General features: G+C 36.3%; 3 protein-coding genes across 5 annotated transcripts; all 3 read left to right on the forward strand.

Annotated features, from left to right (window-relative positions):
- Positions 1 to 915: 915 nt before the first annotated feature.
- LOC112507153 (glycolipid transfer protein 1-like) lies at positions 916 to 6,080 on the forward strand. Of its 2 annotated transcripts, none has more exons than XM_025111594.1 (7): positions 916 to 988; positions 2,516 to 2,643; positions 2,883 to 2,938; positions 3,867 to 3,997; positions 4,090 to 4,225; positions 5,412 to 5,543; positions 5,799 to 6,080. In XM_025111594.1, exons 2-7 carry the CDS (start codon positions 2,526 to 2,528, stop codon positions 5,832 to 5,834), a joined length of 609 nt encoding a protein of 202 aa, XP_024967362.1. In that variant the 5' UTR covers positions 916 to 988; positions 2,516 to 2,525; the 3' UTR covers positions 5,835 to 6,080. The 2 variants fall into 2 exon arrangements, with proteins under 2 accessions (XP_024967362.1, XP_024967361.1); XM_025111593.1 differs by lacking the exon at positions 916 to 988 and adding an exon at positions 1,079 to 1,131.
- Positions 6,081 to 6,988: 908 nt separating this feature from the next.
- LOC112507909 (CRIB domain-containing protein RIC6-like) lies at positions 6,989 to 9,561 on the forward strand. Its single transcript, XM_025112660.1, has 4 exons — positions 6,989 to 7,713; positions 7,882 to 7,985; positions 8,763 to 8,841; positions 8,984 to 9,561. Exons 1-4 carry the CDS (start codon positions 7,656 to 7,658, stop codon positions 9,304 to 9,306), a joined length of 564 nt encoding a protein of 187 aa, XP_024968428.1. The 5' UTR covers positions 6,989 to 7,655; the 3' UTR covers positions 9,307 to 9,561.
- Positions 9,562 to 12,641: 3,080 nt separating this feature from the next.
- Positions 12,642 to 19,454, forward strand: LOC112506469 (glutathione gamma-glutamylcysteinyltransferase 1-like). Of its 2 annotated transcripts, none has more exons than XM_025110539.1 (9): positions 12,642 to 12,795; positions 13,382 to 13,538; positions 14,145 to 14,383; positions 14,904 to 15,067; positions 15,445 to 15,496; positions 16,325 to 16,552; positions 17,343 to 17,852; positions 18,698 to 18,751; positions 18,931 to 19,454. In XM_025110539.1, exons 1-9 carry the CDS (start codon positions 12,721 to 12,723, stop codon positions 19,177 to 19,179), a joined length of 1,728 nt encoding a protein of 575 aa, XP_024966307.1. In that variant the 5' UTR covers positions 12,642 to 12,720; the 3' UTR covers positions 19,180 to 19,454. The 2 variants fall into 2 exon arrangements, with proteins under 2 accessions (XP_024966307.1, XP_024966308.1); XM_025110540.1 differs by having other exon boundaries at positions 16,457 to 16,552.
- Positions 19,455 to 20,133: the final 679 nt, after the last annotated feature.

Below are 20,133 nucleotides of genomic sequence, written 5' to 3' on the forward strand. Positions count from 1 at the left end.
GATGAATACGATAAAAACCAAAAATCTTATCCGGTAAGACCAAACCTATGGTTAGCGTTTACCGAGTAAATTATTATATATAATGTCGTTTTGGTGGACTCAAATTTTACATCGTAAGTAAATGATAATGTTGAATTTTATTGAACGCTTACCGGGTAAGTGTTTAAGTAAATGGCTCCTTACTTGGTAAGAGACATTACCCAATTATCATTTTAATAGTCAACAATATTACTAGTAAGTGTTGACCGAGTAAAAGTCATTTACCAATAATCCATTTTGATAGTTAGGAATGTTACTAAATGATGCAAGTAAGGATAGTAACTTTTGTTGGTAGTCGTTTACTTGATAATCGTTTGGCAAACGAATCTTAATAGACAACAATCATGTTCAGAGATAAATTTTTACTTGTCTATACTATCATACAAGCATGTTCAAGTGAATCATTAATATTTTTCAAGTATGTCAAGAGAAAACCAAACAATTTAGCATATAGCCATTTATGAACTGATATATGGTTATATACTAATCTAGATCAGATTCATACGAGAAACGAGATCAATAACTAAATAAGAGAATAAGAAGACGGTCGAATTATATATGATTTTACACTAAAATCACATGTAAAACCATATGTGATTCATGCAATACATCGCAGACACACACCTTCACGTTAACCATTGATGTAAAATCACATGTGAATTTGTACGTGTTTTGGCATTTCTTTGTAGTAAAATTTTATATTCCCATACATTATATGGGTAATAAGTAGAAAATCTTTGGAGTTGAAATACTTCAAATATAATTCTATTTTAAACTGGTGTCAATTTTGGATAAACAAAACTACGAGGGCCTAAGTGTAAGAAACACCAAAGTTAAAGGGCTTATATAATATAATTTCATTTATTATCGGTCTCTGCCTGAAGAAGAAGAAGATATAACAGCGTCATCCCAAAGCCAACTTCAAGTTCTTCAAACTACCTCATTCAAGGTTTCAGTTCTATTCTGATTTAATTTAAGTTGTTTTGATCTACTTGTCAGTGTTTCTGGATTCTAGTTTCATAATCAATCATGGTTTAGGGTTTAATAATTGCTATGATCGAGTTATTTCATCAGCTATTCAATGATTTCCATGTAAATAGCCAGATTTTTTGATATTTCGTATGGTTTTTTGCATTAGGTAGTTGCTTTCTGCATTAAGTTCTGTAATTCCTTTGGTCATGGGTGATGCTGCTGAATGTATGTGTATGAAAGTCATGTCATCAACTGAGATGAGTTAATGATTCTGTTTTCTTTGAACTTGGTGAAATGTGAATTAGAGGGCTCAAAGTTGTTGCTGATTTTAGTGTGACTGTGATTTATATTAGATTGAGGCAGACATAACTGAATTAGGAGTTGCGGAGCGCACATTCATAAACTGTTGTCTTTTCATCACCTTAGATCGTCATAGAGAGGGTCAAGGGGGCCGTGCCCCCTTGCTGGGTCCAAAGGGCAGAGCCCCTGGCGGTTTATGGATTTTAACAAGAGCTAGACTTAGAGAATTTTAGTTCTGGGATGATCTGTACGAATTTCAGAAGGTTGAAAACTTCTTGAATTTGTTCCCGAAATTGGTAGAAATTTGACTAAGGGGCCTTCTACCAAATGCTTCCCAAGTCATATTACCTTATTGGATGAATATGGCAAGGACCAAGGATCTTACCTGGTAAGAGTGAATGCAAGGATCGAGAGTCTTACCTGGTAAGAGAGGGCGACGACTCTTACCATGGTTAGCGCTTACCGAGTAAATTGTTGCATATGATGCCGTTTTGGTGGACTAAAATCTTAGCCAATAAATAAGTGATAATGTTAAGTGTTTGTGTAAACGGCCCCTAAGTCTGGATTAGAGATAGAGCAATCAGAGCTCTGGACTTTAGAGTCTCTGGACCGTGGAACCAGAGTTACGGATTTTTCTTCTGATTCTCATACAGATGTTAACTGCTCCCACATTTTATCCGTCAATGGTTGTAACCGCCCATAACACACGATCTCTCATATAAATCTGTAAACGAGAATCTGAGAGTGTATATAAGGACTCAGTCTCACAGCCTTTGAGATAGGAGTTTTCTCGTGGATTATCCCCATATGAAATTCGTGATACCCAAGGCTATACGGGACAAATTATTGTATTTGGAAAGTGAATTTTTACGCTCCAACGAGATTATCCAGTCCATGAACATCTCCAAATCCCAATTTCTAACAAAAGTTGCTATAGACTATGTTATGAGAATCAGGATACCCTGTAGATCATCCATGCTTGATGAAAAAGGAAGCAACAAGTTTATCGACTAGTTAAATTTTAGTTTTATTAAAGTATACATTTCAGGTATTGTAGGCGGTATTTGGTTTCCTCTTTTAACAATTTGGTTTATAATCTTGGCATGTTCTTTGGCTAGCCCAAGCTTGTGGGATGCAATTTGTTGGTAGTGATAGCAAAGCCAGATTTTGCTCCTTTGGTCTAAAATATCATATATTGATGCAGTAGTCACAAGATGGAAGGGACAGCTTTTGCTCCTGCTTTAGAAGGAATGAAAAATGTCAAGTCAGAAGAAGGAGAAATGCTTTCCAAGCCTTTCTTAGACGTCTGCAAACAGTTATTACCTGTTATTGGTATGATGATGCTTTATAGACAAACATTATTTATCGTTACTAGATACTCAAATACCTAAAAGTTACAAGAAAATATTACAACAATGTTTTGAACATTTGAGGGAGATGTCCAAGTTTTTCGTAACTTGGATGGAATAAGAAAATAATCTGCATGTTATTGTTGATATGACCCCCTTTTGAATGCTTAACATTTCTCATAGGATGTGGTAGTACCTTCTAAGTTTTGTCTCTAATGGCAGATCAGTTTGGAGCAGCCATGGCACTAGTCAAAACTGATGTTGGTGGGAATATAACAGTAAGCAGTTGTCTTTTTCCTTTCTCTTTTTTTGGAAGGGTGTCTCAGGCTATGCCTAATCCCGACAAATTGTGACTGCAAGAAATCAGCCCTGATAAACTCAGTGGCCACAATTGTTTTGTGTACGCCTGGAATTGGATCCTGGACAGATGGGATATTCCACCACATCCCCCGGACATCGACCACTACGCCACAACCCTTGTGGTTATGAATGTCGTCTACCTCTCATTGGAGTTCCACAAACTTCTTTGCCATGAGTTGATTCTATGATTGTGGTTGCCAACTTACTGATTGATACTTTTTTATATCTATCATCTTTTATCAGTATAAGCGAAGTGCATTTCCTTTATAATTAGTTCCACTTATTTTGCATTAAAACATTTATGAGAGAGAAGAGATATTTTTGGGGTGGGAACAAATTGGTGCCACTATGTGAGACTCCACATGCATGCCAATTTTTTTTTAAAAAAGCATGTCTCATAGCTTCCTTGTCAACTGAGGTTGCATAAGGTTCTGCAAGCTATCCATCTACCTTTTGTGATATTTTTGAGCAAATGTTCTATTTATATGCATAAACAACAAACCCTGCAGTTTTTGGTTTTAGTTCTTAGGGTTAGGTTCAAGGGAAAACCGTAAAAAAATGAAAAACCGAGGAACACCCTGGTAACCGCCCATCTGGACTGTATGTACATGTGCATACATGTAATTTGTAAGCAATTTTTCCGGTATACACACGTGCGTAACATGCACACATGCGTAAAAACCAAAAAACAGCTTCAATTACTTGTATGCACATGTGCATACTGTCCAAAATGGTTACCAGAGTGTTCCTCATTTTTTTCATTTTTTCGAGGTTCAACCCCTGAACCTCCCTCTCGATTCTTAATTTATCAGTTAACCTGGTTCTTTATATCTATCTATACCTTAGCGGTTGGAAAACAAGTATTTGTCCAATCCAGCAAAATACAACCACCTATACAGTATGGTTCAGGTGGAGATTGAAGCCAAAAATGCAGATGCTTCATCCAGTTGCACCAATGGTCTTCTATGGCTAACAAGGTGAGGATACCTCACACTTATATTATCACACTCCACATCACAAGATACCAAATTTGAAACAACCTTCATGTACTAAAAATCTACTTTTTCAGGGCGATGGATTTTATCGTAGAACTATTCAGAAATTTAATGGTGCATGCAGATTGGAGCATGTCGCAAGTTTGTACTGAAGCCTACACCAAGACACTTAAGAAATATCATGGCTGGTTAGCCAGTTCAACTTTCATGGTACGCATTTTAATAGACTTTTATAATGCTGTTAATCGCACCGCTATAGCTGTGCAATAGAGGTGCTATCGTGGGACAAATAGCGGTCACGTGATTAGCGGCGCTATTGACTGCTAAATGACCACATTTTCAACACAAAAAAGCAGCCGCATAACCACTATTTGTATATAGACTGTTTTGGTGTTAAAAAAGTAATTTTGTGGGCTTTTATTTAGGACTTGCATTCGGTTTTTTTCTTGTTTTTTTGGACTAGGACACCATTATTTTATTTTTTTTGAACTTAGGACACCATTATTCTTATTTCTTTGGATTTGGACACCATCACTTTGACCTCTTGATTTGAATAAAAGTATTCACATTGTTCAATTATTTTTATTTGGACTTGGATATCATCATTCTTATATAGTTTTTATTGAATACATAAAATATGTTGAGTTATGTATGCATATATATAATTCTAATTATTATATGAACCTACAAAGGTTTTCTTAGTTTTCGAGAGACTGAGATCTCTCCCAAGGCTGTCGTGAATCTCCAATCAACAAAACTAAACTAATGATGCCTTCTAACCACTCACTCCCTTTCTTATACTACCTAAAGCTACAATTCCCTGCATTACTCATATGTACCATTGCATTATCCACTTGTACCGTAGTACTCTATTTCAATTATTGACTATAATACCCAGGGTGTAATAGACATGAGAAATACCGTCAATGCATATAAATCCATCTATACATAGTTGCTCTGGGAAATCATCATCAATAGCAAATATGAGCCCACACACTTGCAATATGTGCTTAGGTTCTTAGACTTGGGGGATGTTTAGCCAATGCTTACTTGGTAAGCGCTCGCCTGTGAGAGTTCACACTTTCATTTTATTTACCTGGTAAGATTTTAGTCTATTAAAAAGGCATCTTATGCAACATTTTTGTCCGGTGAGCGCTTACCGGGTAAGAGTCATAACTCTCACTTACCGGGTAAGACTCTCGGTCCTTGTCATCGCTTTTACCGGGTAAGATTCTCAATCCTTGTTATGTTCATTCGATAAGGTAAAGTGACCCGGTAAGCACTTACCAGGTAAGCGTTTAGTAAACGTCTAAATTATAGGTTCTAAACCCTCTATCTTCTATTTTTCTTCCCTTCAAATTAATCAATTGTCCCTTACCTGAATCTGGAATCACAGCTTGCAATGAAGCTTGCTCCTGATAGACAGAAGTTCATGGAGGTTGTAGGAGGAACTGGTGACATTAGTTCTGATATTGAAAAATTCTGCTCAACTTTCCGACCTCTCCTTGAAGAGAACCACAAGTTCTTGGTAAAATCATCTCATAAGAATTCATCTGTTATTGATTATGGTGCTGGAGTTGGGATCATGTGAGACCACATAGATAACACTGAAACTTCACCGCAGAACACCTTTGCTGTGAAGTTCGGTATCTTTGTACCTTCACAATGTTTTACTGTGAAGTTTTAGTGTTATCTTGTGGTCTCAAGGTTCTCATGAAAACAGGCTGGTTCACCAACCCATGGTGCTGGAGTAACTCTGACGACCAATTTTCTCGTTCTGCAGGCTAGTGTTGGTCTAGATGATCTGAAAGCAAACTAACAAGCCGTACGCTTTTGGTGCACTACTTTTCACTCATGGAGAATGCATATGTTTTTAAGCAGTCGGTTTGGTCCTGAATGTGTGTAATCACTATACTGCCAGTTGAAATTTAATCGTAATTTTGATATCTCTAAAGTGTCCAGGGTTCCAGCTTGGATTTACGGGTTGTTTGGTTGGTTTCTATTAAGTCCTTAATGGATAAAGTTGTCTTTGTGGATTGATCTGTCTATATGGATTGATATTTTTTTTGTCTGGAAGAGTTTTTCCATAGATGGAAGGAGCATGTTCTTTAATTGGAAGGGACAGACTCTGAAAAAACTTGGCTTTCTGCATGAAGCTCCCTCCTAGAAGCTTACTGTAAGCCACTTTTTATATCATCAAGCAACTACCAACTAATCATGTAACTGAATAAACTGTCTCTCATTCTCATTAAGCTGCTAACAAACAGGCCCTTATTGATGTCTGAGCTAAGCCCTTTGGTACACGTTATTTAAGATGTATTCGAAGATTTGTAGTGTGTTATCTTTAAAATTTCTGTGCAGAACCTTACAACAGCAAGGTTATGTTCTTGCTTAGACAACTCTTCATGGGGTTTAGATTGGAGAAAATTACATACCCTAACTCTGTAAGTTATTACATACCCACGACACTTGTCACACAACAATACTGCTGAGGAATATTTAAACCTATAGGGTCGCACACAAAAAATACGTTTACCTCCATTTGTAGAAACCTAAGCTAAATCAAGTTGGAGTGTATAAATAATTATTCTTGAAGGATAATTATGAAATATGTGTTGAAATGTAATTATGATAATTACAAGGTATTATTGTGAAGGTGAAGGATTGTGTGAGAAGGAAAATTAAGGTGAGAAGCTAAGAAGGGATCTCCACCCTTGATCACCTTTAATCTCACACGCTTGATACACCGGTGCATCTCATCCTAATGTGCATCCAAGGGTGGAGATCCTTCTTACGCTTCTCACCGGAACCCAACCATTATTGTAGATGTATATAATTATATAAGTATTACAGATAATTACAGATCCTTGAATCGTAGTTTATCTGTAATTCAGACCATATAAATAAGGTGATAGGCTAAATCAATTTCTGACTGATTGAATAATTTAGATTTACCCTTCAAATAGAGAATACAGAAAAGAAACCTTTCTTTTCTGTAATACACATATTTAGATCTAGGGTTATGGGCTAGCATCCGGTGGAGGTGCTAAACGTGCTCGTGTGTGGAGAACTATATTGGTTTCCATGTGCTTCCTCAGAATCCTCGTTAAATTTGTAAGGTACAATTCTAAACCCTCTATGTTGTGTTTAGACATTTACTAAATGCATCATTGGATCCGAATTGGGTTTTGATTAGAAAAGTTTTATGATTTAATTTGTAACAAAAAATTTAATTTCCGTTGCTTTTATCGGTTACAAAATCTTTTAAAACCTAACATATACCTTTAATAGAAAGTACTGCTTGTAATGCACAAAGTACAAATAGAGGACAAGTTAAATTTTACAGGAGATGCTCATTTTCAACCACCAGTTTTATTTAGAATCTAGTTTGAAATGGTAAAAACTCAAATCAAAGGTGGTGTTTTATACCGACCAGCTTCCTCCTATTTCTTCTCTTTCTCATCGATCATCTGATCCTCTCTCTCTCTTTCATTCTTTTATCTATATCTATTTCGCCCCCTCCCTTGACCCCCATGTCTTCTGGTTCAATTCGTCTGGTTGATTCTCTGTAGAGTTGTTTACAACATATTACGGGGTCAGCTGACCCCATTCATATCCGGAGCATACTGATCCTTTGAAGATGGGTACTAAGGTGAAGGGCTTTTTCAAAGGCCTGAAAAACATCTCAAATATTTTCGGTTAGTCTCTCTTTTCGCACATTTACAAGTACAATTATTACAACTCTAACTTTTTCAAAGGCCTGAAAAACATCTCAAATACTGATCCTTTGAAGATGGGTACTAAGTTATTGCTGTTTGCTGACATGATCATGCAGACTGACGTGACTATTAACGTTGTGGGTGCAGATGAAGAAAAAGAAGAACAAGAAATACAGATCGGTATGCCCACGGACGTGAAGCATGTTGCTCATATCGGTGGTGATGGGCCAGCCGTTGAATCTCCCAGCTGGGTACTTCATCTCTTCTTTGACTAAACTGTCTTCTTTCATTTGATGGTTGAATGCAGCTCATATATATATATATATATATATATATAGGTCGGGTTCAAATGAGAACCGTAGATATTTTGAGAATGGAGGAACCGACTTTTTCATGTATTCATAATGAATAACCCTGAATGATGAAAATTCTTCATAATAAAAATAATTTATATTCATGATAAAAATACATGGCATTCATGATAAAATGATTATTTAAGGTTATTCATTATAAATAATACATGAATTTGGGAACCATAGTTGGTTCCATGGTTCTTAAAATATTTATAGTTCTCATTTGAATCTACCCTTGTATATAAACACCTCTATATATATATAGGGAGGTTCAGGAGAAACCCCAAAAAAAATGAAAAATTGAGGAACACACTTGTAACCGTTCATCTGTATGATATACACATGAGCATACAAGTAACTGAAGTTGTTTCTTGTTTTTAATACACGTGTGCATGTTATGCACATGTGATACCGAACAAATTACTTGTATGCACATGTGCATACTGGACAAATTACTTACAAATTACTTGTATGCACATGTGCATACCGTACAAATGCTACGAACAAATTACTTGTATGCACATGTGCATACCAAAATGTTCTTCAGTTTTCCTTTTTTTTTTTTTTTTTGTCGTTTTCCCTTGAACCTGGTTCAGGCCCTATATATTTAGATATAGATATGCACGTGTGTGTGGTATATTTGCGTTCTTTGATCTTTGTTCCCTGGGGATACAGATGAAGGAGTTTGATAGCGGACATAATCAGTCAGGACCATTGGACGGGAGCTCACTAGACAGCCCCGATACGAGAAAAGGTTCTAATGGTTTACATATTTAATGCTCTCTTTTTAGTTTTTACCTTAACATCTCAAAATAAACAGTTGGTTCAGATCATGTCACTATACGAAAACGAGATACGAAACGAACTAATAGACCGAACCCCTGAAACACATGTAGGTACAAGAAACCATAGGGCTTCTCGAAGCGAAGAGTTAAACAGGGAACTTCCTGATATGCCAAAACCATCTAAGCACCGTCACCGCTCAATGGACGACTCTTTGGATCCTGATTCCCAAATGAAAGACTCATCAACCAAACCAAAGCGCACCAGGAGACATCGCTTACGCCGACGGTCCCAGGAGAAAGGGGACGAGTCACCAGACACAAACTTGCCCGATATCCCCAAGAAGAAGACTCGACGAAAGAAATCGAACGAAGACGGTGGCTCAACGAGATCCAAGGATAGCGAACCTTCCAACAATGAACCGAATCTTGACTGAAACAACCAAAACTCGGATTATTTTTCGACAACAAAACTCAACAATTTGGTCAGGCAAAAAAGAGAGGGAAAATGACCAAAATGAATTGGTGAAATTTGGGGTGGAAAATTATGTGTCATTCTCAATTACCTTTCTTTTCCCATCTAAATATGCACTTCCACTTTATGTGTGTTCATATAAGATTGATTTCTTGGATACTCATTTCTTGTGTTCTTCATGTATTTTGGGGTCAAATTTTGATTGTTGTAACATGAATCTATGAATAATATGTTGTTTTAGCCCTCGGGCGTGTAGTTCGTTCAGTTGTTTTATTCGGTTTTGAAATCATGTTTGATTTTTTTTACTTTAGAAAGAAAAGAAATCATGTTTGATTTGGTGTTTTTGGTTTGAATTTGATTGTTTACATCTGAACGATACTGTTTGCGTTGAATTTTCGTTTCTTTGTTTTATTGTGTTTTTGAATGAATGGGGTCGTTTGGTTTGTAGAATGGAAATGGAATCTGGCAAACGTAGGGGGCATTTGGTTCGTAGAATGAAATTTGATGGAACTGAAATTCATCAAATGAATTTGACTTTGAGGGAATGGAATGAAATCTGATGGAATTTGACCATGCCTTGTGATTGCTTTTGGTTGCATGGAATTGGATTAGGGAAGGAATCTGTAGGAAAGAAATTGAAATCCTAGCATATTGCCATGGAATTGTAAAATCTGTGCATGAAGGAATCAATTGGAATTGAAAGGATCCCATAATGTTATTCTATGAACCAAACACTCTATTTGGAATTTGGTCAAAAGATTGGACATTCCAATTCCTTTCAATTCTCATGATCCAAACAGCCACTTAGTATTAGAATGAAATAATAATAAATGACCAAAATTAAATTATACATATAATATAATGATAATATTAATCGGTGGAAGGTGAGGTGGCGGTTGTGATGTAGTCGCATGGTGGAGGGTGAGTAGGGGACGAGGCGTGACAAGTAACATGGTCGTGACAGGGGGTAGGGTGGGTGGCAGTTGGGACAATGAATTACAGTGGCGTGGTGGTAGTGGACGTGGGTGCTCAAGAGGGTGGGAAGTGTTGGTTAAATTGGATGTAAAAGAATGAAATTCGATTCTTTCACTTTATATCAAAGAATGATGAATTCATTAATTCGTAGAATTTAAATTAAATTAAATAAAGGAATCGACCATTTCAATTTCCATAAACTTCACGAACCAAACAACACCTCAGAATAGTCTTAAGGGGTGTTTGATTAGATATATTAAATAGTAATTAATGTGAATGAAAATAAAAGAAACTATTTGATTTTATTTAATATAATGGATTCATTCTCTTAGAAATCCATTTTTTTTTATTAACCTGGATATCCAACCCGCTATGTGAGCCAACTAATCTCAGGGTGACCATCTGCTTTGCAGATAGCCCGAAGTCACCGCATTTGAACCTCCGTGGCCACAAGGGGATTTTTATTCCTTCTTGGATTTGAACGGACCTCCTGATATTTTTAACTTATAAAGCCAAGCTCAAACCAATCAGACACCGGCTAGAAATCCAAATTTCCATTCAGGTTAAATTGAAACTGAACCATTCTGGTTCCTTTTCATTTTGATTCTTGTGATTGTGCGTGTAATGTTTAGTGGTATATTTAAAGCATATTATCCATTTCATAAGTATTGATCCAAAGGTATTGGATTCATTGTTAGTCACGAATTCTTTTATTGCTTGGAGGAAATTGCAGAAAAATTTAATAAACTTTTTTTTAAATGATTAAAGTTTATTTTTTTAGATAAATAATTTTTTTATTTTTTTTATTTTGTATGATTAAATCCTTGAAATTGAACCTTGTGTAGATGAATGTTCCACTACATCTTCCAAGACCTCAACTATTACGCTACAACCCTTATGGTTGTCCCTTGAACTTTTAACAGTAATCATCGGAAAATGTTTTGAAGTAAAAGAAAACCTAAATCGGGTTTACATTTCCCAAGCTTTACGTCATCAAACTCCTCAAGTCCAGTGTCATCCCTCCCTCTCACCGTCCCATCATCATACGCTCTCTATCACCGCCCATCACCACTTTTGGCCCCAACCATCGTTCTTCCTTTTTTTGATTCTTTTTTTTTTGTTTTCCGATTCTTCCTTTTTTTGATCTGTCTATTCAAACTCCGTTAAACTGTTATAGAGAAAAGGAGAACATGTTATCTCTTTGTCACTCTCGTTTTGCTTCAACATCTTCTCTTTTTTTCGATTTCTGTTTCACTTTACCTCTAGTTCTGGTTCTTCCGCCTAGTCACCGTCTTAGATCCACTAGTATCGAGAGATAATTTTGTTAGAAGATCTTCCACGGTTAAATAAAAATTACATTCTTCAGATACATTTATTTTAGAGCATCTGCAACAGATTCTTTAAAATAAAGAAAATGAAGATTTTGAGGGTTTTTTTTTATAGATTCTACAAAACCTTATGGAGAAAGTAATATTTTATTATTCCCAGTTTAAAATTTAGAGTGAATTACATTGGTGGTCTCCATGGTTTGTTCAGATTTTGGATTTGGTCTCTAAAACAAACTATTTGTATTGATGGTTCATAACTTTTCATTTTCATAACACTCATGGTCCCTTCACTTAACGACATTAGTTAGTAACCTTTATGAAAGACTAATCGGGCTTTGAACAAAGTATAGAGACCAAAAGTTTATTCTGCTCTAAATTTTAATGTAATACATGATTTTTTTTAAACCGCTCGTCGCCGCCTCCAACACCGCCATCACCATCATTACTACTGCCGACTTCACCCCCACCACCACCACCACCATAATCATCACCACCACTGCCACTACTGTTGCCGTCACTATCACCACCACTACCACCGGTGTCGCCGTCACTATCACCACCACTACTATTGTCGCTGCTACCTCCAACACCGCCATCACCATCGTTACCTCTCCGCCTTCACCCGTACCCTCATCTCCCCTGCCACCACCACCTTGTCTAGTGCCATATACACCGCTACCACCTCCAACCCACCATCGTTTTTATATTCAACGAACCAACCAGACATATTCAAGTTCTTCTAACAGACATTTTAATTTCTGCCAAATAAGTGCATGCTCAAACATAATTAAACTCCGTTTCAATTCTTTTATATTCCAATTCCAACAAATTTCATTTTGTTAATTTAACGCAATGTATAATGTAATCCGGACCCAAACTTGTGAATTTACCAATTCACCCCAACGCTTTTCCAGCATTGACAAAGTTTGACCATGGTAATTGCTATATATTTCTACTCCTCATTGCCGTATTTAATCCTTTTGAAACCGTTTGCTTCCGCGGGTTTTGCTGTTCCGACGAGCCCTAGACGCCGGAAAACAAACAAATCCAGTTGATCTCTGAATTTGTTTCTGATGGCGATGGCCGGTATATACAGAAGAGTTCTTCCATCTCCTCCTGCTATTGATTTTGCTTCTTCTGAAGGGAAGGTCAACTCTTTGCTCCGAATTTCTATCATATGTTTGAATTTAGGTTTTTGAGCTTAGTGATTTCATGTTTAATTTTGATTCTGTTATTGTTCTTTTGACTAGGATTAGGTTTTGTTTGATCTAGCTTTTGTTCCAGTGATAGTAGGGTTTGTATGATCATGCATTTGGTTTATTATAAGTGTACTAAGTTAATTATTTTTAGAGAAAACATGCTGCTATTCTCTTAAGTAAAAGGAGCTACACTTTGACCTTGAGGTGTCTAGAGATCAGATGGATTGCTTATTAGTTTCAGAGTTCTTTTTGTTGTTGTAGATTTTAAGCTTTTCAAGAAGAAATAAGCGAACTAGATTTATGTTTATAACAACAATACACATAACATTATTGATGGTAAATGTGCGACGTCCATATCAATTTTGCATTAGAGGAGTACTAGGATTGACATCAAAATCAGTTGAGGATTACTATAACTGACTGAAAATATAAGAATCACAGGTTATGGTTTGTATGGTTAAGAAAACGTTTTCACTGAACCAAAAATATTGCCGGTTTCTTACAACTCAACTATGTATTTGTTTTGAATTTGCAGCAATTGTTCATGGAAGCCACTCAAGGTGGAACCATGGAAGGTTTCTTTAAGTTGATTTCTTACTTTCAGACACAATCTGAACCTGCCTATTGTGGATTGGCTACCCTCGCCATGGTTTTGAATGCACTTTCTATTGATCCGGGTAGAAAATGGAAAGGTACATTTCGTTGTCTGTTGTACTGAGATTTATTATTATGTGATAACTTTGATCCATTATGATGTTATGGTAAGTGCCAAGTATAACAAGGTTATGAAAACTAGTGATGTGCCTTTTGGCATTTTTCAAGTTTTGGCAGCAATGAATAATTGAGAAAAAAAAACTATGTTTTCTCTAAGCCAAGCTCTTGCTTGATAACCGAACCAAGAGTAGAATGGGGCTTGAATTGGAACCCGCAATAGGTTCTCGTTGAGGTCCCCAAAGCAAGATCGATGCCCTGCAAGTACTCTATCGATTGAGTGAAAGCAGAAAGACAAAACCTGATTGAACCAATGATCTTCAGGAACACACTCAATACCAAATCCTAGGCTACTGAATGACCCTGTAGAAAACAAACCCCAAAAATTGCATCCAAATTTTCAGAATCTTGTTTGTCAAACTGTCCACAATGCCTTGGCCTTTGTTTCCAAATTCTGATTAATACATGACTGCTTAATCATGACAGAGAAATGGGAATATACTGCCCCATTGAGGTTGTCCTTGGCTCGTCGCTTTCATGCAACAGTTTCCAACTTCATGATAACACAAATCATTAATTGTTTGCAGGTCCCTGGAGGTGGTTTGATGAATCTATGCTGGACTGTTGCGAGCCTTTGGAGAAGGTTAAAGCCGAAGGCATTTCCTTTGGGAAGGTTGTATGTTTGGCTCATTGTGCTGGAGCAAAGGTTGAAGCTTTTCGCACAAATCAAAGCAGTATTGATGAATTCCGCAAGCATGTTATTGCATGCTCTACTTCTGATGATCGTCATGTGATCTCATCATATAACAGAGCGACTTTTAAACAGGCATGTTTTTAACCTTGCCATCTGTTGGATTCCCAAAAAGAAAAATTTAATCTAGGCCCTATGTTAGTAGAGAGGATGCAAGAGGAGACGATGTATGTCCTAGAAATAAATCAGGATTGTTGAAGGAAGGAGGATTCTGCAGGATAGTTTAGAGAAGGTTGACATATTCAGGAAATGAATTTAATAGAGATGGGATGCCAATAATATCAATGTTGGTTTGAAACTAGCAAATGTGGAATCAGGCCAAAGTAGTTGTGGTAGAGAACTAATGCTTTTCCACCCGAGATTGGGGCATTTGTATGTGCTTGTGTTGCTGTTGCCTTGATGCAATTGACTGGCCATTGGACAAGGATGTTTTCATCCTTTTTAGTATATCTTACTATCTTTCAATCGTAAAGGTCTTTGAAATCTATTGGATTTCTGGAAATTAAATATCTATTGAACTGCATTTGACCCCACTACTGTTATTCATAATTGAAGTTGCTGATGGAAGTGCTTTATTATTTTGATTCTATTGCAGACAGGTACTGGCCACTTTTCACCTATTGGTGGTTATCATGCTGGAAGAGACATGGCATTAATTTTAGATGTTGCACGTTTTAAGTATCCTCCTCACTGGGTTCCACTTAAACTACTTTGGGAAGCTATGGATACGTTGGATGATGCTAATGGATTTCGCAGAGGGTAAACTTTGTGCATCCTTTCTCTCTCTCTCTCCAATCGTGCACCATGACAGATGGGTGGTTAGTCACTTAGTGTCATTTGTTATTTTCATTCCCTGCATTTCTTGGTGTCGAAGCGACTGGCTGACTGCCCAGGAACTTTTTTCATTTTTTCAAAATATTAGCACTTTTTAAAGTAGTAGAGACTAATTTTCTTGTTGAATAGATTGAATATATGAGATTACTTCTTGCAGCGTCTGCTAGATATGCTACTTTCTGGACCTGCTGCTTGTTTTTATCTTATACTAGTGTATGTGTTTGTGTACTTGTGCAGACTGGGTAACTCCTCTAGTCTGACAGTAAATCATTTTAATCTGATTCTTTCTTCGTTTCTTTCAGTTTCATGCTAATATCCAGGCTTCAACGACCACCAGCACTACTTTATACCCTGGTACGTTCAAGCAGTTTATTTCATGTTTCATGCAGAGGTTCCTCACTTAAATATGTGACTGAATGGTGAATCTGTGAGCTTTCACAATCTTATAGAATATTTGTCGATTGTTTGTGTGAGATAATCAATGTGTAGATCATAATTACCCTGTACACAGTTGTTATGACTAGATTTTACATCTCGTTGTAAATTATTTTTGATAAAAAGGTAGTTGAACCCACTGTGTCTAAACTTCTAGAGTTGATTGTAAATTATTTATGAAAAAAGGTAGATAAGCCCATCTCTACAGTTGATCTTTTCCTCCTTGGGAGAAGTGGAGGGGCAAGAGGGTTATCATTATTATTCGACTTAGAGCAATAAATTTCCAGCCTTTGTATTTAAAGAAGCCCCAATCTCAAATTTTTATAAAGGTCCATTTAGAACAATTCTTGAGGCATCTTCATTGGTCGTCCTCTAAAAAGATGTGCATCTTTAGTTAGCCGTTGGGGCATACAACAATGCATATGTGCTGCCGAAATTAGAATGCAATGATTAAGCAAGTGAATTGTAATCACATACTTGATGCATTGCAAATCCAATCTTAGAACCCCAAATGGAAGAGCACATGTTGGAGAGGAGAATGGGTGCCCAACTTTTCAGTCCAAAGCGAAGGTGTAAATGTTAAAATATATGATGTGCGCACATGTTGGCCTGTTTTAGAACAAAGATTTCCGTTTTTGATCTTATATTATTGTTGTTGCTGTGTACATTCACTATGCATAAAACTGGAATATTTTGCTGTTGCAAGCTTGGACAGATTTTGACGTAGTATGTTGAAAATTGTTTCAGAGTTGTAAGCATGAAAGTTGGGTTAATGTTGCAAAGTATTTGGTGGAAGATGTTCCAGTATTATTGAGTTCTAAAAATGTGAAAGATGTGAAGGATGTTCTTTCCATTGTTTTCAATTCTCTTCCGTCAAAGGTTCTTGAATTTATCAAGTGGGTTGCAGAAGTTAGGAGAACAGAGGAGGGTGATCAAAGTTTAAGTCCCGAAGAGCAAGAAAGGCTTGCTATCAAGGTATCTTATTGCCATGAACCAAGTAAACAACACCCCAACACTCTCCGGTGTGATAAGATTTTGTGTTACAATTTCCGACACTTGATAACCTAGAGGCTAGAGCATCTCCAATAGGTTCTACAGTTCCTCCAAAATAGAGAAACGAAAGTTTCAAATCTCAAAAGAGAGTAAATTATTTAATAGATTTAATCTCCCAAAAAACTTTCATATAAAAAAGTGTAAATTACGATTTTGGTCCCTGTGATTTGTTAATAATTTCTTCTTTCCTTGAGGTTTAGAAATTGCGATTTTCGTCCCTATGATTTGTATTTTATTGCTATTTTCGCCCCTAGACTAATTTCTATCTTTAAAGTACAAGAGACCAAAATAGTAAAGAATTGCAAACCACATGGACTGAAACAACAATAAATTGTAAATTGTAAGGATGAAAATAACAATGAATTACTAACCATAGGGACCAAACCCGTGATTTCTAAACCACAGGGATGAAAATCGCAATATTTAACAAACCACAGGGACGAGAAACATAATTTACTCTATAAAAATGATAATACATTCAAGTTAATTGGTGGAAACAATTAAAAAAACATATATCTCATCAGCATTTAATTTTGGAAAGCTCTCAAAATTTGGAGATTTCCATCATCTCTCGTACTTTTTCCATTTTGGAGAAAGTTTTGGAGTATCTGTTGGAGCAAAAAAAATAGTTTAAGAACTCCAAAATCTCCATTTTTTTCCATTTTGGAGAATCTGTTGGAGATGCTCTTACATTTTATGCTATTTCATATAGGGGGAGATACTGAAACAAGTTCAGGACACTCGTCTATATAAACACGTGACGGATTTTCTGTTCAGTACGAAATCCGGTTGCCACAGCACACTCTGTTTGGGTAAAGAAACCAGTTTGACCGATGTTGCAGCTAGCGTATGTTGCCAGGGAGCGGGGATTCTGAAAGGAAACAGTGAATCCCCTAACGGGTTTTGCTGTGGGGAAACACATGTTCATTGCATAAAATCCACCGGAAACGTGCCGGCTACAGTTGTGTCGGGGACAGTGACGAATGGCATTGGTGAACAACATGTGGATATGTTGGTCCCTTCATCTGCCAAAAATTTAAGTCCCTCCAGCTCGGGATTAACTAGTTGCATTGGAATGCACCCAGCTAGCAATGATGTTCTCACAACACTTTTACTGGCTTTGCCACCACAAACCTGGTCTGGTATCAAAGACGATAGCTTGTTCCAGGAAATTAAAAGTCTGGTTTCTATAGACAACCTTCCCACTTTTCTTCAAGAAGAGGTACAAATCACAATTAACACATTAACTTCTCTTTTCGTGTCTTTGTTTGATTGTAGACTTGGTAGTTTTAAGTAGTTAATGGACTTTAAGATGTTGATTTAGGCCATGTTTGGCAACCATATAAGCAAGCTTATTTTTGATCTTATTGAAAAAGCCGTGTTTAATAAGCCATTAGCTAGCTTTTGAAAAGCTACTTCAGATAGCTTATTGGGTTTTCTTTTCACTTTTTTTCCAATTATGGCCCGAATAATTTTCTTTTGGATCATTTTATTTCGTCATCTATTGATGGACTTTAAGATGTTGATCTAGGCCATGTTTGGCAATCGCAAGCTTTATTTTTATCTTATTGAAAAACCATGTTTGATAAGCCATAAGCTAGCTTTCGAAAAGTATTGGGGTTCTTTTTTCACCTTTTTTCAATTATGACCCTTGTAGCTTTTTTGTGGTTCATTTTACATTGTCATCTAGGAGTATTGGGGTTCACTTTTTTTCAAGTATGCCCCTTATAATTTCATTTTGGGTAATTTTATATTGTCATCTAGCTTAACAACTAGTGTGTTGTTTTATGTTGATGATGGACTTTAAGATGTTGATCTAGGCCATGTTTAGCTTATTCTTATTGAAAAAGCCTCATTTGATAAGCCATAAGCTTCAGTAGCCATAAGCTAGCTTATTTTTTCATCTTATTGAAGAAGTCTTGTTTCATAAGCCATAAGCTATCTTAGTTTTTTTATCTTATTGAAGACGTTCTGTTTGGTAAGCCATAAGTTAGCTGATTTTTTGATCCTATTGAAGAAGTCTCGTCTCATAAGCCAGCTCTGAACAAGTATCCTTTTGCATGGCAGATTATGCACTTGCGCAGTCAGCTCCACTTTCTAAAACGATGCAAAGATGACGAGGTAGAGGAAGATCTTTCTGCACCCTCCTTTTAGCATATCCTTCACCATCTGGATATCAATCAATTCACTTGTAATAATATATTCGATCAATAAACCATTTTTCCTCCCTCTAAAATGGGCAACACATGTTACAACGATTATGGAAAAACGCTATATATCTATTCCTCTCTTTGTTTTAGGTCAAACATCAAGATACAAGCGACAAGGCGATGGTCTTCCTACATGGATCAAAGTCAAACCTGCATAATCAAGGTAAGTTGTCGTTATTGGGACAACAACGGTCCCTTGGTTGTTGTAGCAGACTTGCAGACAGATATGAAAGGCTAGATCGGGTTTCTGGTGGTATTAAGCGGATTATTACATGGCCTAAACCAATTGCTTATGCGTCTATAAGGTCTATATTTTCCGTCAATTATCTATCCCGTTAGTTAAGAAGACGGTGTAGGGTTGATGTTGCCAAACAGACCGATCGGTTAACTTTTTTGATCGATTATAGTCGGACTGTTTGGTATAATCTTGTGAAAATGTAATTTTTTTTATATTAAAAATAGGGATTTTGATTGTCAAATGAAATTTGCGTTACGGTTTATGCCTATTTTGCACAGCTGCCGCCACCACCAACGGTGGTAAGGTAGCAACCATTGTCTTGGGACCTATTTGTTAACAAGTTAATAAGTTTAATGGGAACGTATAATTGTTTAATAGTGGCTTAATGAGATAGAATGTGACTTATTTAATAAGCTTCTAAAGAGAAGTTTTATGTAAAAAGCCAAGTATTTTCCAAACATGCTTCAACCATCTATTAAAAACCCTCCCAATATTATGCAGACAATAATCCATACAATAAGTATTATTCATATATGACTTGATAAAAAACAAACCAAACAGCCTCTTAGCTAGGGGGTGCAAAACCCAAATGGTCATAAAATCATAACCGAATATCCCGAAACATAAAAATCTGAAACCCGACTTTTGGGGGAATATTTGGGTTTGGGATATATATAGAAATAATGAGAATTTATTTATTATATGATTTGGATATTTATGAAAAATAATTAGAGTTTATTTATTATGATTTAACACTTAATATTAAGAAATAATCGAAATTATTCATTGAATCATATATTCATTAGACTAAATAAATTGGTTTATATGATTTATATTAATGGTTGGATTTTGTAAATGAAACCACCTTCATATATAAAATTCTTAAATATTATATAAATTATTCTAAGCGGCCATACTTTTTTTCTAGTTTTTAAACCTACCATCTTTCATTAATCTTGTCAATTGATTAAATCCATCCTCAAAAATATGTACTTTTTGTATATAACTATACCCGAACCCGACCAACCCCAACCCAAAGCAATCTGACACCCAAA

The sequence above is a fragment of the Cynara cardunculus genome, assembly GCF_001531365.2.
Source record: "Cynara cardunculus var. scolymus isolate 2C chromosome LG 2, CcrdV1, whole genome shotgun sequence".
NCBI classification, from domain to species: Eukaryota; Viridiplantae; Streptophyta; class Magnoliopsida; order Asterales; family Asteraceae; genus Cynara; species Cynara cardunculus.